The 24,456-nt window shown below is 40.0% G+C and overlaps 1 protein-coding gene and 2 long non-coding RNA genes across 5 annotated transcripts in view; 1 reads left to right on the forward strand and 2 right to left on the reverse strand.

Annotated features, from left to right (window-relative positions):
* Window positions 1-2,319, reverse strand: part of LOC117943906 — a 5,424-nt gene extending 3,105 nt beyond the window's left edge. Inside the window, exons 1-2 of one of the 2 annotated variants that reach the window (XR_004656455.1) lie at window positions 2,133-2,319; window positions 784-970 (exon numbers count right to left, since the gene is read on the reverse strand). This is a non-coding gene — a long non-coding RNA (uncharacterized LOC117943906). Of the gene's footprint in view, window positions 1-783; window positions 971-1,854 lie in introns of both variants that reach the window. The other variant, XR_004656456.1, reaches the window with a different exon arrangement.
* A 1,117-nt stretch (window positions 2,320-3,436) lies between these two features.
* On the forward strand, window positions 3,437-24,456 carry LOC117943338. The gene is made up of 3 exons (XR_004656341.1): window positions 3,437-3,658; window positions 5,392-5,393; window positions 24,442-24,456. It is a non-coding gene; the product is annotated as an uncharacterized LOC117943338 (long non-coding RNA).
* si:ch211-286o17.1 (hematopoietic progenitor cell antigen CD34) lies at window positions 6,903-24,413 on the reverse strand. Of its 2 annotated transcripts, XR_004656340.1 has the most exons (9): window positions 24,178-24,413; window positions 15,267-15,374; window positions 14,281-14,525; window positions 13,513-13,605; window positions 12,981-13,101; window positions 12,231-12,283; window positions 11,133-11,282; window positions 9,064-9,887; window positions 6,903-6,914 (listed from the first exon to the last, which is right to left on the reverse strand). XR_004656340.1 is itself a non-coding variant. In XM_034869416.1 (8 exons), exons 1-8 carry the CDS (start codon window positions 24,260-24,262, stop codon window positions 9,699-9,701), a joined length of 1,044 nt encoding a protein of 347 aa, XP_034725307.1. In that variant the 5' UTR covers window positions 24,263-24,413; the 3' UTR covers window positions 8,452-9,698. The 2 variants fall into 2 exon arrangements, 1 of the variants encoding a protein (XP_034725307.1); XM_034869416.1 differs by lacking the exon at window positions 6,903-6,914 and having other exon boundaries at window positions 8,452-9,887.

Consider the following 24,456-nt stretch of genomic DNA (forward strand, 5'->3'; position numbering starts at 1 on the left):
CCCCCCCCCCCCCCCCCTGTGCTGTAAACACATCCGTCAGTAGATTCACACTGCCTCTCCTTGGATATCTTTTAGAAGACTGCATCTAAAGTTTATGCCCGATATCATCTGTTGAATTTCATTAGCAGCAAAAGCAGGGGATTGTTTAATTGTGAAATTTGTTCAAGAACTCTAAGAAAACGAGTCTGAACGCATTGCATTTAGCCCACTTGTACTGTTTGTTTGACTTGAGCGGCAGCACCCCTCCCTTTAAGAATGGCAAAATAACTATTGAGGTCGCGCTTCTTGTCTGTGAAAGTGGGTCACTTGTTCTACTGGTCAGCCTCAGAAGGCATGGGAAGCTTCACCACTGCACAGGACACGATCCTCAGTAAACACATAATCTGATGAACGTCTGATATAGAGAAGGTTTGTGCTTTTCATATTTTAAGAATAATGCAAATAAGTACAAGGGGATGTTGTTGCTGCTGTGAGCCCCCACTTGTACTCTTTCAGTTATCAGCTTGTACTTCCTCCCATGACCTTTACCTGTTTGTTTCGAAACTACCATAGTGACATTCCCTCGGGAGTCAAGTTTCTATTCAGTACACATAATTAAAGTTCTAAAGCTCCCCTTCCCTTCCCTCCCCTTCTCTTCTCTTCTCTTCTCTTTCTGTCTCTCTCTCTTTCCATATCCTTGCCAGTGGTTTAGCAACTCACGGGGTCTACTGCTGATTCACCCATTGACCGAACAAATCCACTTGGCAGGAAGGAGTTTGCTCCTCCTGTGTGTCTCATTCTCACCTCAGAAGCTCTGAGAGGCGAGGAAGCACTTTATCTCCTGTCCCTCTGGCAGGTAAGCAGCAGGAGGCCTCCCTTCACTGGGGTTATTAGAACGGGTGACAGGAGCCAGCAGCCTTGGTGTCAACAGTAACATCCCATCAGGCGTGTCAGTGTCCCATTGTACTTAGGCAGGTGTGCATTACAGGGTCTGGGAAAGGGAGACAAGTTCACTAAATGTTTTTTCTCCCAGCAACAACAGGATACTTAGTAGAAAATAATTACAAAGCTCACGGTTTTGTGTGATTTTTTTAGTTACATAACATGGCAAATAATCATATATTTGTCCAAGTAATCATGGGGTAAATAGGCCCCAGAGAAAGAAAAAAAAAGTAAAACAGTTAGTATTCAGGTTAGAGATGAAGAATACCTGTATGTCAACATCCCTTCACAGCAGATGATACATCCCATATACCGTGTTACTCAATAGCACACCCTATGTTTGGGAAGTAGAGTTTGTTTTCATCATACCAAGTGCGCACTAAAATGCCAGATTACTATTAAGGACCTCCTGGGTTTTCTGTGACGCAGCAAATGTTGTTTGGCATCTCAAAGATAAAACAAGCTGCGTCACCATTGTGTTGCTCACTTAAAAGCATGCGTTTGTATTTCCTTCGAAATTACGCAAACAATCAGAACAGAACAAGCCTGCGTGCGTCAATTTGTGACTATGTTTGGGAAGTATTTTTTATCGTGGTTTCCTTAAAAAAAAAAAAAAGTTACTGACCCGGTCAGTTATTTCTGATAACACTAGAAAAAATAGGTGTTAAATAACCATGCCAATATGAACTGCGTAACATCGTTTTCCACAACAGGATACGCAATATCCATCTCCTGCGCAGCATCCTATTCCGAGCTCTTCCTTCACACGCCGACCTCGCCGATTCCACGCTTTGTTTACATCTTCATATTATCACTAAAACCAGGCTCAACTCAAGTTAGAAAGCGAGGAGCACAACGCTGCCTTCGCAGCGGAAATTCCCACTGGATTGTCTGTGGCTGGTCGGTCCTTCTCGCTGACGCAGTTTAATTTACCTGTTGTCATGTCGATGATGAAACACTCCAGATTTAAAGTGTGTATAACGTCTTCCGTCAACAACCCCTCACGTCATGTTTTCCTGCAAACAGGCTACAGGACTTTTATTTTCTTTCTTTTTTTCATTATTCTTTCCAAGCCGCGCTGCTACAACTGGACTTGTATTAGGACTGTTCACACAGTAGACTCGAGCGGTTATGAATTAAATAGTGCTATTCTCTACGCAACATACGCACTATTATGTCGCTCTTGCCCTATAATAAGATAAATAACTTACGTGTTTATCCCATGTTTTCCTCCCGTGCCAAAGGAGTCTGATCTATTTCGGGACCGGCGCCACTCAGACCCGGTCCTCGGTGAACGGTCAGTCCACCAAGTTCCCGTTTCAGCCTTATTGTTTGAATCTATTACGTTTATCACTGTGTATCCCCCCCTAACAATTTTCCATAGCGCAACACAGAAACCCCGCCCCTGACACTCCCCTAGCCGCTGATTGGCTGGAGTCTTTCCTCATCGCCAAAATCACATGTGGCTGACGCATGTTTACAAACATCGGTGAAATCACATGGGCGCCGTTTTACCGTAAACTACGTTCTTTTGACGCAGCAACCAGATGTCGTGCCAAGAGCATTTTCGTTGTTCAATAACAAAATGAAAACACAAAATAGCCTATAGTTTAAAATATATTTATATTTTAAGGGCACAGGAAGTGCAACCTCAGCCTGCTGATAGCCATAGGCCTACATAAGGGATATAATAGGGATTTAGAAATAGGAACCGCAGACTCACTTGATCCTACAGTTGGATCCAACCTGGGGGATTAATAAGGACTAATAAGAAATAAGAAAATCCAAAAATGTATTCATTTTGTTTATTTTTTATAATATTGGTTTAGCTTTTTCTTGTGAATCAGGCCTACTGGAAAGTAGGGTATGTATCTCTACAATCCTTCAAATTAGACAAATCCACAGAAACGTGGATTATGTGGTTCTACAGGCACTTGTGTTATATAAAATGGGTCAAAGGCCAAAAAGTTTGGGAAGCACTGTTTATTATGCTACGCTTACAAGTCTACTCACTGTTGTCATACTTCTGACCTCCTGCTGTAGCTTCTGGTGATTCTCGTGTGTTATAATATCCACACAATATCCTAAAATAGGAATTACAATGACCCATTTTGGCTAATATCTTCATTACGTCTACAGTTAAACTTTTCTTAGTAAATACTGAGATCCAGCTGCAATTTGCAGCGTGACAAGACAAAAAAATACCTCCTAAATTGTAATGTCGTTTTTATTGCAACAGATGGCAGTGTAACACTCAGAAATGGCTTGAGTGAGTGTCTCTTGTGCTTTTTCAACGTCCTTCCGCATCACCATATTCTTAACTGGGGTAGTGGCTCTCAATAACATTATAGATACATGTAGACTTTAGTAGACCATCATACCCTACGCAATGTAGAATTGACTTAAAATGATTTCAAATGTATGGTTGGGCAATATGGAGAAAATCAAATATCACAATATTTTTTACCAAATACCTCGATATTGATTGCCTATTGGTCCTTTCAGAAAATATTTACACAATGAGATTTTTGATAACTAATCATCAGTAATGTGGAATGTTAATGACTAAGTGGGAAATGGCAAATAATGGAACAGTTGCACTAGTTAGGTAAGTTCAGAAAATGACACCCCTTTACTGTAATGCAGCCTTTAAAACCAGTGAAAAGACAACACTTATGCCATAATACGATCCAAAAAATCTAAGACGATTCATGTCTTATGTCACGATATCGATATAGTATCAATGTATTCTCCCAGCTCTAGTCAATTTGACTATGACTGTGGCCAAGACAAGGACCAGCTGCTTGGAGGGGACAGGAAACTTGAGGAAGTGAGGTTCTGTTCAACTAATTTTCTGACTGAAGAAATAACTCAAAGATGAAACTTCTGATCAATAACATAGGCTACATCAAAGACAAGCCACACATAAGGTGTCGCTATTAGGTAGCCTACATGTGCTATTATTGTTTCTCTACATTTTTGTGATAATTTTTATATATTTAAGAATACAAACACTAATAAACAACCCACTGAGATGGAGAACGCATCCTAGGGCCAAAACAAAAACAAATAAAATAAAATCAAAATAGATAAAGCAACATAAAATAATAGATAGATAAATAGGTATATAATAGATAAAACAACACACGCAGAAACAGACACACAGAAAGACACACACACAGATTGTTTCTCTATTTACTTTTGACTCCATATCCAATTATCTTTTTTGATATGGGCAAAAAAACAAAAACAAAAAGCCAAGATAAAAAGCATAAATATTGCTGCCTCCCAGCTTCACACTGTAAGCCTGACTGTGCGCCACTTTACTGTGCTTTACGGTAATTGGCACGTTACGTCAATCATGTTTTGGCGGGATGTTATCATATCACTTGAGACCCCCACATCTAAATCAAAGACCTCACCTGTTTCATGGCATTTGTGCTTTCCCTTTGACACCCAAACCGTCACAGGCTTTCATGTAAGTATACGTGTGTTGAACCAGTGGTGCCTAGGGAAGTGTGGGCCTGACAAGTTTCAAAGCACGGCTCTGAAAATAACGTTAGCTTTTATCTTTGGTTCGGTTAAAATGCAATAAGCACATAGCCTACTCAGTTTTTGAAAAGATAACTAGCTTAACGTTAGTAGCCGAGCAGCAGTGTTAAGTAAGCTAAATAAAGCATACTGGTAGCCAACTTGAGTCCAATTTTAAGCTAACTTCGTAAATAAAGCTCATGTTGTCCTCGGGTCAAATTTAACCTGTTTTCAAAGTTTTTTTAAATCAGAAATATGGGTTGTTGAAATAAGCAACGAAAATGTTGGGAAAAAAAGTGACAAACGGTTTGGAAAGGCCTAAAACAATGTTGGAAAAAAACGACAAAAACGTCTGGAAAATTCTAGAAAAACGCTGATTAGGGACCACTAAAGTAGGCCCATGTTTTTTTTTTCTGCTGTTGACAGTAAGACGACACAAGGGATAATCAGGAAGATGGTTCCTGAACAGCTTATAGCTGCAATAACGAAGGACTGCCAGTAGGTGGAGACCCAGTATTCACTATTGGAAACACATTAAAGCACATGGAGCCACGTTCTCCACAGGTTGGTTTCCATGCAGTCATAAAGTGTTAGCGACTTAAAACATTACTTCATCAGTGCACAATATGTGCTACAGCATGAAGTATTTGTATTTGAGATACTTTTCATAGGCCTATCATTTGTGAATATTTCCATTATTTGGTACTTTAGACTAGAACAAACTGTGCAATATGCAATAATGGATAACAACTTAGAGTTTAGGCAAGAGTGCTTTTGGCCCACAAAAATGGCCAAAAGGAAACATTTTTAAAATCTTGTAAATACACTCATAATCCAATAAGACATACATTAAATAATTAGGCAAAACACATGTAGGCTATTGATCTACTTTATCCCATTACATGTGACCACCTCATGTTTAATGTTGTAAGAAGCCAGTTGTCCACCTTTTAAACATGACTCTCTGACATGGAAGATCACTGTGAGAGGAGGCGACTTTTACAAGCATGTTTTAGGCTTAAGTATGGAATGGAGTCCCAGTGTCACCCCTAGTTATTCTGGCTGAAGTGCTTATAAAAGTCTGTGATATTAATCACGTTACTGTGGGGCTCAAAGGTTTGGGCACCCCAGGTAAAAATGTGTATTACTGTGCATAAAGAAGCCAAGAAAAGATGGAACAATCTGCAAAAGGCATCAAATGACAGATCAGACATTTGTATGATATATCACAAAAAGTCATTTACACTTTCAATATAACAGAAATGTCTGTTCAAAAGTCTTCCAGTTCTTTGAGATTTCTGGGCTGTTTGTCACGTACTGCTCTCTCTTGGTTTCTGAAGGGGAAGTCAAAAAGGGGAATTTCACTGTTTAATTGTTTAACTATTTCACTGTTCTATGAGTTCAAACATCTATTCAAAAGTCAGTGGGTAATTGTGTTAAATAATCGTGATTACAATATTGACCAAAAATAATTGATTATGATTTTTTTTTTTTTTTTTTCATAATTGAGGAGCTCTAACAAGAAGTATAGTAAAACATAAACCGTTTCCCTTATTGTGTGACAAATGAGTTATTTGATGATGTAAAAGCACTGACATGTTGGGATATTTGTTGTTGTATATCTTCAGCGATACAGCCTTGTTCAGAGTCATTGCCGAGCTGCTTTCGGCAATCAGCATGCTAACCTTTGCACCCACTCAGCTGTACAGCAGCTGTACAGTGGAAGACAGTGGAAGCCTCTAGCCCAGTGGGCTTGGTAAGGGAACCGTTACAGAAGGCATGTGTAGGTGTCAAGAGTGCAACAGCATGGGTTGAAAAAGGTCACATCAGCTAGAATGACAGCAGTGGATAATTTCCTATTGCTACATCAGCCAGACACGCGCACACACACACAGATACAAAGCCGGGCTTTTCACACACATACACACTTATACTTCCTCTCCAGAGTATCTGCACCCAGAAGGAAAGGATACCTTGTGATGATGTGTTGTGTGAATGAAATTTCATGGCCATCGAGAGCCCAAAGGTCTCGCTGCCATTAGCACTGGGCCATTACTGACAGTAATGGCAACAACGTGGTTGTTTTGTTAAAGTGGACATATTTTCCATATTTTCGGTCATATTTCCAATGTTATGTCGGATTTTCACGTTAAATGTGTCCAAAACAATAATGAGATAAATGTATTTTAGAGAAATCCCTGTGAGCTAAAACGTTCAGATTTCCAACTGTTCTGAACGCCCCTGTTTCAACAGTCTTTTCTACCCTCGGCTAGGTGTCACGCAACACCGAGCTGGCTTTCTACGGGACATAGGATTGATCATGTGGTCCAGACAGGAACTACACAAATGTTCTTTGTTTTTTTTAAAGTGTTAACATTGTTGCATGTAGCCAAATGCTTACGGCAGTAAAAGATTTGCATTACTCCTGAAACATTTCAGTTATGTAGTATTTGGTTTAAAACCTTTTAAGTGCTGCTATAGTCTATAAGTGTCCACTGCCGACTATAGTAGCTACATGCTAAAGGCAGTAAAATAGGTCAACTTGGCTGTCGATGTTGTTAAATTCTCCCCAATTTCGGGGTTGTGTTATTGCTGAAACATGTTCCATTGGGAAGTATTTGGCTCAGAAGCCTTTCTAACACTATTTTTGATGTTAGAAAATGTTGCTTCGTCATATTACAACCTAAAATTAGACTACTGCTAACTATTAAGTAGCTGCATGCTAACACCAGATAGCTGTAATGTTGGCTGCCACTTTATACATGTTTACCTCCTGACCACTTCCACTTATCATCGGCATCTTTGTAGAAACCGATCCAGACATTAAGAAACCAGTCTGGGCCGAGGTTTTCATCTTCTTCCTGGTTGTTGATTGAAGACGTCGATCTAATGCTCTCTGCAGTATTTTCTTCCATTTGTTGGTATGCTTATTCCACCCACAGAGACAAGAATGAGAAGTTGAGAAACTTGGAAGCACTTTTCTTCATATTGGGTTGATGTTGAGTTTCCTTCTGTGGAACTATCTTATCCTGTCAAGGGTCTTGATGCACTTGAAGGAGCAACAAACACCCAATAACAGTGTGTCCTAGGCTGTTGAGAAAATACCAAGGAAGGCTTAAAGATTAACAAATTAAGGGCATTCAGGTGTAAAGTAAATGTTGCACAAGCTCTAAAAGAATAATACTAACTCCTTGTCGAGCTCTTTAGATTGACAGATATTTAAAAATATGTGTGTTTGTAGGGAGTGTCTCCTCCCTCTGTACATAAGCAGCTCTGGCCAATCCATTAGTCCACTGACTTCACTGAAGCCCGTCGCTAATGCTATGTTTTCAATACCACATTTGATTTTTCATGATGAACATTCAAACTACAGGCTTTGGTTCTCCGGGCTATTTTCTGCTCTGCCTTTTTAGTCAAAATATTGCTTTGTGTTTTTATAGAAACTACTACTGAAATCCAAGCATAATCTAACCTTTAATCATAGACAAGCGTTTTCCTGCACCAATGTTAAATTCTATTATTTCGCTAAACTGCCTTTTTAAAGTCTGCTTCATTTAGGCTAACTTGAGTCATTTATGTTCAATTTTTTAGAGCAAGTTTAAGTGTCTATTTTAAAAGAAGCTCTTGGAGATTAAATCAAGAAAACTTTGCTCTCAGTAAATCATAACATAGTTAATTTCCAAGGATCAAGAGCCCACTACTGTGCGTGACAGGTTGTGTTCATTGTTTTTGGTGGAGTGAACGGTTTAAAACAGCCACATACATATTTAGTTTCACTGGTTGTTTAGGATGAGGATACAGTACTGAACATATATTTAGAAAGTAATTAAGTAGCTGGTTTAACTTGACCATACCAAGGATCTTGGATAAACTGTTTTGATATATTCCTGAGTATTTTACCTGACCTGGTGTGGAGGATTTTTGATGAATAGATTTAAATGTTTCCGTTCATAAATCAAGTGAGCACCACAGAAGTAAGCTGAAGACAACCCACAGAGATATTGTCAACAATCACAGTTTATGAGTCCGGCACAGCTACAACTAACAGAAAAAGCAGGCTTATTTACACATGCAGTACATTATTAAATCAGCCAGTTGTTCAAAAGAGCAGCTAAACATGTATATCACTGATGGAAAAACTAAGTTTTATATCAACAAGGAAAGAAGCCAGTCTAGGAAATGTTTTTTCATGGCAGTGATTTAGTTTTCCAGCTCGGCACCTAGGAAACTCCCAGTCTGTTTGGTGTTTTTTGTGTTTTTTCCTTTTTCTCTGAATTTAAAAAATGCAGCTTTTCACCATTTCCGAAGACAGTAGTGAGAGTAGTAAAAGTTTGCATTTGTTTGAAATAAAAAGAATGTACAAACATGTACATTTATGACATTAAAATCACCACGCTATCACAACACATTAAATGAATTGTGCAACCTATCCCAGTTTAACTTTGACAGTCGTTGTCAGTAGGTTAAGTTGTTAATTATGCTTATTAATCTAAAGCAATGAGTCAAATACTCAGCGTCCAGCTGACATTCCCATGGTATGAGTAGCTTGCTGGATTTATTTTCTTCCATAGTAAAAACCAAAGACCATGCTTGCTATTCTATCGTTGCTACAGTGACAAGCAAGGTTTCTGCCAAGATGGCAGTTTTTTCATTACAGTTACAGCAAGCTGAGAAAATATACCCAATTTAAAGTTAAAAAAAAAAGTTTTTAAAGATTTTTTTTGGGGGCAAAAACATTATCTGAATCGAAATTATATACGTTTAAAAACAAATGCAGTAAGCGTCCGTCAACTGGTCTCATTTCATTGCATCACAATTATGGATTGATATGGATTTGTTGCTTCTTCGTTTGAAATCAACAGCACATATTTGGCATTGTTTTGGGATTGTGCGATGTTTGTTACAACCAGACTAAAGTTAGGGCAGCTAACAAATCCCAGTCAGTGCCCTGCTGAGCAGTCACAGTCCTAAACACAGGGTACGTACACTCCTCTTGACACCAGCAAAGATCCCAAACGTTTCACATTACAGGCATTGTCCTTATCGTCATCATTGTCATGAGCTTCATCGTTGTTGTCGTCAGTGGCCCGAGAGGTGCAGTCGAGGAAGAGGGGAGGTGAATGTATTTGGCGAATTCTTGTTGAATATGTCTCAGTGTGTGGACAGTCGCTGAGGCAGCAGAGAGGCTTGTGGGTAGTGTGTCCCAGTTGGTGATGGCTAGGACAGGAGGACCGAGGTGTCGTGATTCACATCTCTGTGTCGGCCACTGGGGTCTGGGTGGCAGAGTGTCCGTTAGTGGTGGGGGCGGGGTTGGTCCCATTTTCTGGTGGAGACTCACCATTGATGGTCTGCTTGTCCAGAGGCTCCTGGGGTAGGGGGGCCACAGACACCAGGGTATTGGCCTGGTTCTCCTCATCTACCTGGAAAGATTCGGCCTAGGGAAAAAAAACACATAGCAAAACTAACTTCAGAGCTGAAACAGGTTTAAGATGCGCATGTACCGCCAACGAGTTTAAATTTACTAGACATCAAGAAAGAACCCAAGGCACTTGTTTTTAAGAAAAATATTCCGAAGTGCCTTTAATACATCTGGTGCATTCTCAATAGAATAAGATTAAAAAAACACCTTTGACGCTGAAACGTGTTAAAGTTGATTTTTAAAGTTTTTTTATTCTATTAAATTAAGAACGCACCAGATGTATTAAAGGCTGGATTGGTTGATGTCTTGTCTTTTGTTCACTAACACTAGTTCCAAGAAGCTCTCCAATCTCTTCCATTCTTCAAGCTTAATTTTACTGTTCAAATATGACACACAAACAACCAAGAAAGTGTGAGGTTGATTTTGGATTTGTTTTTTGTGGCCGTTAAAGAAAACAAATGCATTCTTTGTTAATGAGGTTTCAGCTGTTTGTGGGTGGGGGTGTGTGCGCGCTCCGTCAGAATGCTGTTGGTAATTGTTTTACTGTTAGAAGGTTAACAACATGCATGCCTGCTTGTTTTACTTTGCTTCAAACTGAACATATGACCCCTTTTGTAAGTGACTTAGTTTAAGTTTGGTGAGTGGTGTGAGAACCGTTAGGGAAATATGTCATGCCTGTGACACACACTTATTCAATGAATAAGACACCAAACAAAGGCAATTTAGCAATCTGTTTCATCCAAACCATGTCCCCATATGTAAACGCTTAAAGAAGTGATGTCATGAGCTCGAGAGAAAGGGGGTGAGGGGAGACTACAACCATTTGTAGCCCCCAGGTAGGGGATTGAAGTAGAAAAAGACGAAAGCACTCGCTGCTTTGAGTTAAACATGGGAGTCGGGCATGTCCTCCCTTGAGTAAGGAATTGACCCAAAGATGACCATACATTGGACCTCAAATCCATGTACTATTCTTTTTCTTTTCTTTTCTTTTTTTTTAAATTATCTGTCACCTTGTACAATTTCCTTAATGAACTGGATCTTGCGAGGACCAAATGATCTCATCTTAGGTCAGTAAAGGTGGGTGCCTCATTACAGTGCATTATGCCTTCTTTACTTGCACTGAAGGAAGGCAATACAGTGTAGAAAGAAAATGTTGGCCTAGTCGGGATTTCTTTTTAACATTTTCAGTGTCTTTGTTTAAATGCAACCTAAACAAGATGATTAACTGTGTGACACAACACGCCTCCTCTCTTCTACTCACCAGTCTGACTCCTTTGGAGTTCTTGCGGTGGGTTTTAAGGTAATAACCAGCTACCAGCAGTGCAGCCAGCAACAGGCCAGTCAGTAGCAAAGAAACCAGCACCAACTTAGAGTTCTTTCCCCAACGAGGAACAGCCTCCTCCACGTCAGTCTGATAACGGAACAAAATAACACGAGTCACATGTTGGGCGTTTCCACCAAGTCAAAATTATAGTGCCTCTAGCATCACAAACAAATCCACAAACACTCTGTCCAGAATCTGACATGCATGGAAACATGAGATATGTTGCAGATGTGCAGGTGTATATAGTGTGCAATCATTATACTGGCAGGGGGAGATCTTCATTATCAGGTCTTGTCTATCATGACAACCCCACCCCTTTGTTTGTTTATGGAGATGTACCTATAGAATTGGCATCATTTCCTCTGGCTTTAAGGCAGTGTCAAAAGAAAAATATGCCAGCGAGCAAGCTGTAGACGGCATAATAAAGAGTGTGACTGTGCTGAAACATATAGGATTATGTAGTATGCGCTGGAGGGAAATGTAGTGTGTGTTGAATGCAAAGGGACAGAGGGGTGGGACAGGCACACCCAGAGAGTGCTCCCTAGGTAGTAGAAATAATGTTTTTGCAGCTGTCAAGGGGATTGTTTGTGGGCTCTTTGTCACACAAACTGACCGCTTGGCAGCTTAAAGCCTTTGGAAACGTCTTCACACTCAGGGAGTGATTTTCTTCTCCATGGGTATTCCCCATTTAGTCTGATTAGGAGTCAACCAGCAAATGTATGGTGGCTGAGTCCAGTGGATGCAACCTTGGCCTGATGGATGTGTATTTTACTGTCTCTTCATAGTGCATGGTGATGTTGACTAGCCACGTGATAGTGAGTAAAATATAAAGCAAAGTTAAATAGTCTAATGCAATTGGAAGAAATTCTGTCACAAACCTAATCATGACTCTGCAGTTACCAACTTGTGTGTGTGTGTGTGTGTGTGTGTGTGTGTGTGTGTGTGTGTGTGTGTGTGTGTGTGTGTGTGTGTGTGTGTGTGTGTGTGTGTGTGTGTGTGACAAGTATTTCTTAGTAGATAGATTTGGTACTGTACCTTATCTTTGATGTTGTCATTGTTGAATTTGTTAGCCATGCCTACAACATCATCTGCAAAAAAAAAAAAAATTGTTTTTACGGAGAGATAACTGCCAGTAAAGTAAATTGGAGTGTTTAAGGTTTGGAGCCATGGAGCTGATGTTAATAATGTAGGTTTGAGCTTGATTTAAGGCTCTGCGGAGGCTCCATGCAGATCTTTTGCTGTAGCCTACGTAAGTGGTCAGATGTGTAAACTTGTGCGTTGGTGTGTGCATCAAGCCGGCGTGTGTGTGTGAGTGAGTGAGAGAGCGAGTGAGGGAGATTAGCTTCAGAGCGAGTTGCGACCCAAGAGTCATAGTGAGAGAAACATTATGTACCCTGTGCTTTCTGACCACGGTTGTAAATCTGTAGCAGGAAAAGTTAACCCTCTCCTTGATGTCATGTTGTTTACGGAAAAGGAAAATCAGGGCAAAATGCATTGCTACCAAGCCACGGCCGAGAGACATGAGTCGCTGCAACGTGTGGTTATATTTCTCGAGAGGTGGGTCGTGCGTAGGTTTGTTTCTCCACGTACCTACGTAGATAGCAACGCCATAGCTATAAATCAAGCTTTAGAGAGAGCTGAATGTTGCTACTTAGAAAACTTTCAAAGCAGCCTCATAATTGCTACTCATCTAATGCTATAAACTCAGAATACCATCTAATTAGGTGTAACAATTAGCTTTGTCTTCATAAAAATCATATTAATCACCATCAGTACGTTACTGACCTTCAACATACTTTCCAGAAACTAAGACTTCGCCTGAGTTGTCCTCTTGGTAGATGTCTAGCTTACAGTCTTCACCACACAGCTGCTGCAGAACACTTTCAATCTTCATTTTGCTGTCTTTCTGCAAGGAGACCAAAATAAAAGATAAATAGAAAAACCTTAATGATAAATCAACACTTTAATTGATGAAGTTCTAATTTGCACCGTGACAATCAACGCTAATTCCAAATCGGTAGCACTCTGCGAAATCTCAACACCTGCCTTCAATGTTGCCTTAAATCTTCCACTCCACCGCTAACTCTCCCTGTTTCTTTGTCTTTATTCCAATAAGGACTAGAACAACCCTGTGCACACTGATGTAATTTGATCCAAACATCAATGTGCCACAGTGTAGTAGCCTTTGATGTCACTTCAGGAGTGCACAGATGGCTGAATGCCTAGCTATGAAAAACGTTTCATTTTTGCTCTGCCAGACTAATTCATTATTCAATAGCACATTCATGAACAGGCAGAAGGTGTTTTCTGAACTTACACAGTTGGAGGAGGCCTTGAGTTTTAGATTGACTGCGTTTTTGTCCTGGACCGCCTCTTTGGTGACACATACAACATCCTCCTGTGGCACTGGCTGTAGAGAAAAACCAAAACTCCTTTTATCATCCCGTGGCTTACTATTCCACTCATGAGTGCTTTATGTCATTGGCCAAATGCTACAGAAAAAGTAGTTTTGTGGCCTTATCATATTACATCACATATTATGATAAACACAAATGAATGCATCTGGCCTGCTCCCTCTATTTTAAAACTTTTTTTTTGAATGTTTTGATACTAATTTTTTATAGCATTCCAAGTGGAAATCCAACATGTGCACCTACAGAACAGCATATATTACTACTTGTTTGAGCATCTCAGAAAATCATAGGCCCACTGGCAAAGGGACTGAGATAAATCATTCATATACTACACATTTGTACGCAATATTAGCTGGAAGAACAACATTTGTAAACAAGACCAAACATGGCAAATTATGCAAAAAACTACCAGTCTTCCTTCTCTGCTTGGAGAAGAACCATTTGCACGTAACACATTTTCACTGTCATTTGAAAATGTGATGCATAAAAATAAAAGGGGTCCCAACATTCAAAAGTAAGACTAGTAAAAAAAATACTATTGATTTAACGTAACTGTTCTAAAATGATTGTTATTCTCTCAGATATACTATCCTTACAGATTACAGCCAGACTGCACATTGCCAACCAGAAACCTGCTTTCTGCTTTATGACAGACTGAGTCTTTATCATACCCGCGGAATGTTTTTGCCACCGTCGCCTCTGGCAGGCATAGATGCTGGGGTCACTGATTCCACAATTTTGGCAATATCCGTGTGGACCTCAACTGTGAACTCGTCTTTCTTATCTGCGATCTCCTCTGGGACGCTGTCGGTCTTGTCTCCTCCTACTGTAGCTGTTGGCGTTGCTGCTGCTGCCGTAGTCTGTTCAGTCAGAGCTCCAACACTAGGGAAAACCAAGATTTGCGGATCATCTGGCTCTGCAAAACCAATATGTTTAACATTAAAACAGTTTATGATTATGGAAAAAAATTAAAATAATCCCGATTATTTCAGTCAATATTGAAACCAGGTTTACTCATTGACATCTGGAAAGATGTTGCTCTTATGATCTTAAAAACAGGGGACAAGGTTAAATATATCAACAGTAAAAAAAAAAAGACACTTACAACTGTGAAATTTGCCTTAATACGTATTTAAAGTTTATTTTTGCATTCAGAACACAAGAGAAAATAAGTGTTTATAGGAAAAACACAACGAGCTAAATAATTGTTTTTCGCGATTAGTCTGTTTTTGTGATCAATGGGAGCCAGAATCATAATCATGATTATATTTTTGCTTTATTGCACAGCCCTAATAACAGTACACATGGGCTTTCAGACACATGGTGGATCAGAAGTTATTAGTTCCTGAAAAGCAGGAGTGTAGTGTTGGAAAGCGTACAGCATGTCTGTTGTAGGGACCAATGGTTGGGCTCAGCTGTGTTTACAGAGGAAGGGTCTGAGGTTTTAATGCATTGTTTCTCTTAAAGTCTGTAAAGCGAATTCTGCACACACATAGATTAACTATCAAACAAGTTATTGACTTGTTTTTCCATAGGCTGTGAGGGAAATAGTGTGCTTGTTTTCCTCATTAGTTTGTGCTGGTGATAAGTCGATCTAGAGAGTAGATCTACATAATATTTCTATAAGTGAATGTTGGTGCTAGTCAGTGTTTCTTACCTGAAGCTTCAGTTGCCTTTGGAATCATGTCTCCTCGTATGTGTTCGTCTGCATTCAGAGGTGCCGCCGCTGCAGCGACAACGTCCTCTTCCTGGGCCATGACTCCTGCTGTTAAATCAAAATGAGGCTTGGTGTGACTTTGTTTGAAAACACAAACATTGCCATTGATTTTGTCATGTAGATGCATTGGCATACCGTTAAACTTGTGAATATCATTACATTTGCAACAAACACAATGACATACCAGATACCTGAAATAAGAGATTTTTCCAAATCATTTCAAGGACTCAAGTACAGTCCTGGAATCCAGGTATCTTATAATGGGATGTCAGTAACTTGCACACACCAAAGCTCACATGTCCTAAAGTGGACAATTATCACAGCTGCAGATTCAGATTCTTGCATTTCCTGCTACTTTAGTCCAGCTTTTCCACATCAACACATTACAGTTCTGATGCACTGATTTGATAAAGTTGTACTGTAATGTGAGGTAGTAGCTCAACAGCTCAGATGGTTGGTAGTTTTCACCAGTGTGCTTTTGTAACGTCAATTATCGTCGTAATGCATGAGCTCATGCAGTGTGAGAGCTCTTTGGTATGCTGGCAGTGGGATTTCTTTGTCTATAGAGGCCTCTACAGCGATGGAAGATTAGGTAAAAGATCTCATTGCACTAGATAACTGATGTGCTCAGATCCATGACACACGTCATGAAGTCTTTTACTTTGAAATTCAATCTTTCTCACTTTGAGGTTTTTTCAAAAGATCCTGTGGTCACAGTGACTCTCTTTAGGTTTGCCACGAATGGGATATACAAAATGAGTTGCTGAAATTTATTATTGTCAGTGGAGTGATTTTCCATCCTTTTAAACAGAAGAATGCCCTGATTTAAAATGTGCTCCTGGAAGGTGTCAGGTAATGATGACACTTTTTTTCTAAATTTTTGAATTGTGTGGTTCTACCATTCTACCATTTTCTGTTTTCAAAGATCTGTATTAGACTTTGGGAGGGGAGTCCTTGATAAAATGCAACACTAAATCAAAGTCTTGATATGATAATTCTATTCAGGTTCTTTCAGCTGAAAAATACTTTACCTGCAAAGCTGTAATAACCTGTATGTGTTTCAGGGCACACTTTTATTCACTGTGCAAATTAGTTCAACACGCTACCACACCCTGCAGTCACCGAGCTAATGAGCCGAGGCCTTTATTGTTCTGATTGGCTCAGGTCAAATTGCAAGGGTGCTATCCATGAGTCAAACCAGAATATCCAGCCTTAATTCCTTTTACCCAGATGTTCCTCTCTCTGTCTAACAACAGCATTACTTGTGGTGATGACTATTGTGTTTAGTAATACAACTTATGTAAACAGCGTTTTACAGCAAATCAAAAGAAACTGCATTCAGTTTGTTTGCCTCTTTTTTGCCTTCACTGTACAACATGAGTTGTTTTTCACCTCTGTAACACCCTATGGTCTCCTCATGGTCAACTCTAGTCACTACTTGAGATTTTCACACGAGGCACATACTGTATATTCACACAGTGGTGGCACTGTGACACATGTCCACTGACTTCCTTTGATAAATCATTGTGACAGACAGGTGCCACTAGTACATAGTAAATACTGTGTGGCCAGTCATATCCAAGGAGCTCTTTGGGCAAGGTTAGCCTTCTGCCCATTGCAGCTGTCTGTCATAGTGTGTGTGTGTACACAGGGGAAATAAGTCTACACTTTGTAACTGGTTCAGATAAATGAGAAAACGCATCAAAGTCGCTGACCTACAAAATGCAGTTCTGCATTTTCCTTTTTTGTTTTACCCATGTCAAACTTAGAATAAAGGGCAAGAAGGCTCTCTTTTGGTCTGCTCCCTATTCACTCAGGAGCCAGAATGTTCCCTTATCTCACTATCCTTCCCATCTCCAGGTTACCTTTAGTAGCTTTAGTGTGCGTGTGGACCAGCAACAGGTCAAGGACTCCCTAATCGTGTTAAGTCTGTCTACAAGACCTCCAGTCTGCAGCCTGTAGCCTACAGCTGCTATCCCTCCCCCGTCTCTGTGTGGTCTGTCTGTTTATTTTACCGGAAAGGATGAGGTTCAAAATAGGTGAGATGGTTGGGCATAAATCTTTGACTTTTTTTTCATACAAATGTGACACGCGGGAGTGCAGAGGCTGAAATGGGTTTCAGCTCTGTGATCACTTTTGTCATCAGGTTATTAGTAGCAGACTTTTAAGGATATTGTGGTAAGTGACTGGAAATTAATTTGTATTTCCTTTTAAAATGGGAGAGAACAACAATTGAACACATTTCAGTGTTCAGCAGGGTTTGAAGGATTAAGGATGATTTTAAATAAATAAAAAAAATCCTATTGTAAAAGCCACTGTGTTTTACTAGTCTTGTGCTAATGACTTTATGGCTCCTCAAGCACAATTGTAAACTTGGCTGCTGCATTTTATTAAAGCAAAACATGCTTATTTAGATTCAGCCAAAATGACACGTGCCCTGTTTTTTTGCAAGACTGCCAGTAAACTGTTCAGCTCTCTGACGATTCATCACTCATTACACACAAACACACTTCCCTGACCGACAGAGCCCAGATGGAATGACACATATTATTGCCACTTATGACCAACATTTACAACACAACAGGATCTGACCAAGGCCTTTTATTGTTTTGTTTTCATTGTAGACCTAAAAGCTAGTATTAACTTCAAGCATTTTTTCAGGGCTTGTTACACAACAAGACAAAAGGAACCTCTTTGTGAATATGTAACCTGTACTTTTTGTGCTGTAATTGATACAGGGGTGTAGCAGCCACAGCTAACGGTAAATATTCACACTGAACCATTCCACCAATGCATGTACTGTACACCAGAGACACTCACAACCCCCAAGCCTCGCATAATCACTATTATAATAATAATAATAATAATAATAATAATAATAATACCCACACAGAATTATCCTTTAATCCTTCTTTTTTTGTAATGTTAAAAAGTTGCCAAGACATCTGTTGTCAGTCGCGTGTCTCGCCATCATTGCACAAACATGACAAACCCAATCAGCCCTGACTCCAAATGGTGTACAGCCCGGGCCCTGACTTCACTGTTCTCTTGAAGATTTTCCCACCCGATTGCTTTGAGTGACGGCTGCGGTCTTGAAATGCTCCACCCCACACCCCCCATCTCTTGGGACTCGAGATGGAGGAATGTAGCAGGCTTAGGAAGAAGACAAGCCTCCCAACTCTCCCCGCCTGCTCGCCTTCTCACGCACAAGTAATCCCAGGCATCTATCGAGGTGACATGTCGGCTTCAGGCCGCACACCATTGAGTGTAATGTAAAGCAACATGCCAAGAGACCTATAGTAATGGCTACTTTCTCTACCGTCGCTATAGAAATCTCCCCCAGCAGTCAGTCTTTTAAACTTGCTTCATGGGTATGTAATGGCATAACACACGTTTCAAATAGAGGTCCACATGCTTTTGCATAACTTTGAATTTATGCCTCTTGTGACTGTCACATTGACCCTGAGCATGGGAACTCAGTACTTCAGTGACAAGATTCAGTGACACTACTATACATGTATGTGTTCCCTCTATCTTGTGTCTTATATATAAAACATGGTAGTCCCTCCCATGTCTTTGGCCTCCGGTTCCAGTCTGGTTTCCAGAGAAGTTCTGGGCCACTGTATGTGTTCATGAAGCACAAACACCCCAAAAATGTGGCCTTATACCCCTTGGCCCCAAGCTTCTGTTGGGGAAAACCCTGTGCTGTGTAAAGAAGCATGGTGAGAGGATAACGGTCTGTACACGTTAGTGGACCACCGTGTCAAAGTCCCAGTGATTGAGGTTCTACTAGCACCCGTGCTGCTACAAGCAGTATACAATAGTTACCACATGTCAAAGTTTTTTTCCCATTGGAAATCAAGACATTCCGATTCTAAATTAAGCCATATAAATTCTCTCAAATCTTTATTGCCAGCGAATAAAGTTTGCAGCATTGACCAGTTGCAATTTTTTATTGTTGAACGTAGGTATCCTAACTGTTTTGACTGAGTGTCGGAGACGTCCAGCCAAGACGGCGTCTATAAACGCTCTCAAGACATATCGCCTCTTCTTTTCTCCCAGGGTTACATGTACTGCAGGTAGTCCTTATGTCCATTCAAGAAAGATTTTGGAATGATAATCTAAGTGTTGGTTTTATCTGTAAATGTGATCGTCTACTTTCATACAGAGTAAAACATTACGCACAATTATTTCTGCATTTCTGAGCAATTTAATACTGAACAAAAATTGCGAAAACGCCCGATCAAACTGCATGTCATCGAGTGTAATTTGTCTTTCTTTGCTGCGTCTGGACCAGCCTCAACATAATAACATTACAATACCTCTTCAGAGGTTTTCTGGCATCACTGGCATCCGTTAGATAGAAATTTGATCCAAGAGCCCCCCCCCCCCAACCCTCCTGCACTCAACTCAACATGTTCAAAGTAGACCTGAAGATTGAGACAAAACAATGAGTGTAATCACTCTTTAATAACCTTTTTTAATTTAAGAATTGCCAATCTGCCATCCCATAATTACGGTGATTTGAACTGTTATTTTCTCAAGGTTATCAGAATCTACTCTAGAGCAGAAAGAAATGTTATAGTTGGGTTCTGATTCTGTCAAATGTAGCTCCAGAAGTTAATCAGAAGTTTATATTGAGCAATTATAAAATCTTACAATTGTTATAATATATTGTGAAAATAAAGGTCTAAAGTATATATTTTTCTCATCTTTTTTTGGTGGTTACCCCTGTTTGACTATTTAGACAGTCGATGAAGTTGCCATTCATTCAGAGTGTTGTCATGATTTAAAGCATATCTTGAACCATCTTAATCTGAGTTAGGAGCGTGCTGAGGAATGTGACATCGGAGCTTAGTCCCTGAGGGTTAAACATGCTCTGCAACTCTACCCTCTTTGAAACAACAGACTGCTGACCCTGCTATCTTGCAACCCCCCCTCCCCTGTCATTCCTGTCACAGCGATTAATAGCAGAACCCAGCCCATTCTTCTCTCTTTGGCAGAAAAGCAACTGGAGGTAATGGTTTCAATCAGACCTGTGGAAGCAGCACTTACTCCACCCGATGCTGCCCAGCTGCAGCATTCACCCAACCCAACCCTGAGGTCACTGCAGCCCCATATCGAAAGCAAGATGCCTGTTTCTAGGGACCACAATCAGGAACATGACATCTGCTTTCAATTGTGAGCATTATATCATCATCACCACCACCTACCCCCAATGCACACACACTCTCTTTCTTTCTCACACACAATTGCCAACCAAAGTTTCACAGCTGTGTTCATTACCTAGAATGAGTCTGTCTAGTTTGAGTGTATGCAGGTAGACCGTTAAGAGGATCCTGTTGCAAAGTGAGGCAGATCTGGGCGTCAATAGCTCAGAGGCTCAGCAAGGATTTTGTCCATTAAAAAAATGAGATATACTATATCTTTAGAAAACAAATCCACCAGAGTAATAACTTGCACACACATCCAGGGGTGGTAGTGAAAAACAGCCATAATAGGCCATTAAGACGCTGAACTAGAGTGCCCTTTGTCAATGTGCCATGATTTTTTTCTCTGCTTTTAAAACATCATCTGCCTTAATTTTGAGTTTTTACAGTACATGTTGCCATCTGATACGCAGACATTTTGACTTCCCTGCCACTTATCTAAGTTATTTATTAGGGAACCGGGTCATATTTGACCCGTTTACCAAAACTTTCTATATCAGAACTATGGCAATAGAATGTTGAAAAACGTGACAAATGCTGGGGGAAAAGCTACATAAACATGTATTTGTTTTGAACACTTTAAAAAAAACAAAAGTGACCAAAAACATTGGCAATGGTGACAATTTTCTTTTTTTTTAAAGTGACAAAAAGAATTGGACAAAAATTAATTGGAAAAAGTGGAAGATTGACAAAAAAAACGCCCAAAAACCTTTTGGGGGGGAAAGTGACAAGAAAATTTGAGTTAAACTGACAAAAAAAGTGTAGAAAAAGAACAACAAAATGTTAAAATTTAGACCCAGAAAAACAAAAAGTTGCGCGGCCAACGGGAAAACAACACAACAGTTAAGGCTTAAGCATGGAATGACTACAAAATAAAAACCTCAGTAGACAAAACCTTTCATCAAAACTTGAGAACATACTGTATATATCAAAATCTAAGCTTTGTCTAAGAAGTGATTAGGAAACTCAAATGTACATAAAACAATTGCTACATCGAGCTGCATGGATAATCGGTTTAGAATGGAATTGTTGGCCCCTGAATTGGATCAAATTGTGAGATGCCCAGTGCCCACCCAGTGTCAACCCTTATTGTATTTGAACAGACAGTGTAAATAGAGTTTAAAAGTAATGCGCTAGAACTGGAACAAGTTCATCGAAAAAGTCCTGGAAAGAAGCCTTTCTCCTCTTTGGAACTGATGAAAAATACTATTTTAAGTGAACGAGGATCTTGTGTATGAGGGTGGATGTGTGCGCCCAGATGTACTTGCCACCGCTGGCTTACTTGACACTGGGATTTGACTTGACTCACTCTGTGATACGTTCTTCATAAGAGGAAGAAACACTCTTGCTGTTGACATTGTTCCTGTGATTAGTTACTTCAGTGTGCACTGCTTCATTGACCAATGTTACTGCTTTTCCAAAAGAAGTCTGCTAAACATTGTCAATAGGGGGTTCCCCATGGTGTTTCTGATTCTACTACCACAACCCCCCCTCCAGGTTGTCTAGGTAACCGTCACGCTACCGCTCTGACCTCATCACAGTAAAGTTGTACAGTAAGCCTATCTTTCCTCTGCTTACATAACTCGGACCGGCTGCCATCTCCTGGGTTGACGAGACAATTTTGCAAGAGGGATTGTTGTCCGAGTCAGGAAACAGGTGGTTTGTCCTGTAGTTGAAATATAGTTAACTTAACTGGTCTTCTCTGTCTTTGCTCGGTTTCCTATCTGCTCCATTGGTATTTATCTTAATATTGACGGGCAGATTTGGCCTCTTGTGGTTTGCCACGTTTCGGGTTACTTTGTGTTATCCCCTTGGGATTTCCAGGGAAGATAAACATTGCAGTGCAGATCAAGAGATTGTTTTTTCCCCCCTCCAAAGCAGTGTAAAATGTTTTCTCCTTCTGCTTTAGAATTTAAAGGTCCCATGGCATGAAAATTTCACTTTGAGGTTTTTTAACATTAATATGTGTTCCCTGCCTATGGTCCCCCAGTGGCTGAAATGGCGATAGGTGTAAACTGAGCCCTGGGTATCCTGCTCTGCCTTTGAGAAAATTAAAGCTCAGATAGGCCGATCTGGAATCTTGCTCCTTGTGAGGTCATAAGGGGCATGAAATAATAATATTAAGAATAAAATACAAGAACAAATCTTTGAATATATACAAGTTGAGAATACAAAAATGTTTACAAAAAATACAAAAACTGCCTAAATAGTATGATGAAATGTAAATAGACCAGTTGTGCAGGTTGCACTTAGTGCAGTATTGGGGTGTGGGGGCCAATAAGGCCTATATAAAAACATCCAAAGAGCACCATGTCATGGGACCTTTAAATGTTGACATTATGTTACATTTTCCAAAGCAGATGCAGCTGCTTCTTATTGCTGATGATCTCATTCCCATATTTCCCATGAACAAGATGATTTAACAGAAGGTTTAAATTAAGCAGTTCAGTGTGTGGTTCATTCCCAGCCACAACAGAGAGCCCTGCAGATGAGAGTATACCTTTTAGTTCATTCTCGGCTCCATCTTTTTGACATCTTGGTCTGGCTTTGTGTTTATTTTGATTTCAACTTTTCTCGTCCACTATTGAGGGATTAAACAATCTCCCATCTAAAAAGGTTCACAGATATTTCCTCGCACCACGAAATCTATCTCTTTATGTTTGGATGTTTTTGTCTTTATGTTTTTTTTTTTTTAATTGTACTTAGCTTGAACTAGTGGACTTTAATATTGGCTTGATTGGGGGGACAATTATTTTAAGAAGTTAGGGAAAAAACATTAATCAAATGTTACTATATTTCTTTAAAAGTTAAAACTTACTGCATTGCAATTGTGGTGATTTCAGAAACCCAGCGTGAATCTGAATTGGCTGCACCTGATTGATTAGTTAATGATAAGATTATGTGAGATTCTAAATAAGCAACTCTTAAATTGTTTCTTACTGTATTTAGAGCTCATGTGAGCCACATTTAACATTATCAGCCCTCCCTGATCCCTAAAGCTCCTACTACATCGGCACAACCACATTAACAACCTAACTCCACACCCTCGATCCTCCTCTCACGCACGCTTCATCTGGCCTCACGTTACAAAGCTAAAAATATAAATAAACACATTATATACACACAAGTCCTTGAAGATCATGGGAATTGGGTCAATGAAATCCCAAACATAACGCCAGAGGAAGGTTCACAAATATTTATAACTTAATAGCAAAAAAGTCAAGAAGGAAACTCATGAGAAAACACAGCAGCATATTGTAAAATCCTAATAAAGATTTGTACTTTAAATCATTTAAAATGTCTTCACATAATTAAAAACCCAACTCTTTAAAATGATCCCTTTGTTTGCCAACGGCATGTTTTCTGTCTGCATATTGGAGAAAAAAACATCTTTGTCAAACCTTTTTCAAGACATATAAAGTCTCACATGTTTTAGATTTGTTTTCGGAATGGAGATAGTCGGCGTTCTAGGGAGGGAAAGGGGTTGTAGGGTTAAAACTAGGATTCAATTCAAAAGATAATTCAAATAAACACTCCTCCACCCTAACCCCACCCCTCCTGGCCCTCCCTCTCTCACTATGGATGGCCATACGATCTCTGAGAACTTGACCCTGTTTGCATTAGGAATTTTAACTACTTACCATTTAGGAGTGAGGATATGAGAAGCAGCCCAAACGCCAGCGTTTTGCAGAGCCTGTGTGTTCTCCGTGCAGATGCTGCTGCCATTCTGGTCCTGAGCGTGCACGTGTCCAACGGGTGTGGGCTTAAAGAATAGGAGTGTGAAGCTGGTTGAGCCGGAGCAGTTAAGGGTTTCCTCTTACCCAGAGCGGGACAGGGTGGATAAAGCACCACTTGTGTTCTGCCACTTTTTATATACCACCCCCACCCCACTCTTCCTTCCACAGGCCCAGCCCTACACC

The sequence above is a fragment of the Etheostoma cragini genome, chromosome 4 (genome assembly GCF_013103735.1).
Source record: "Etheostoma cragini isolate CJK2018 chromosome 4, CSU_Ecrag_1.0, whole genome shotgun sequence".
NCBI classification, from domain to species: Eukaryota; Metazoa; Chordata; class Actinopteri; order Perciformes; family Percidae; genus Etheostoma; species Etheostoma cragini.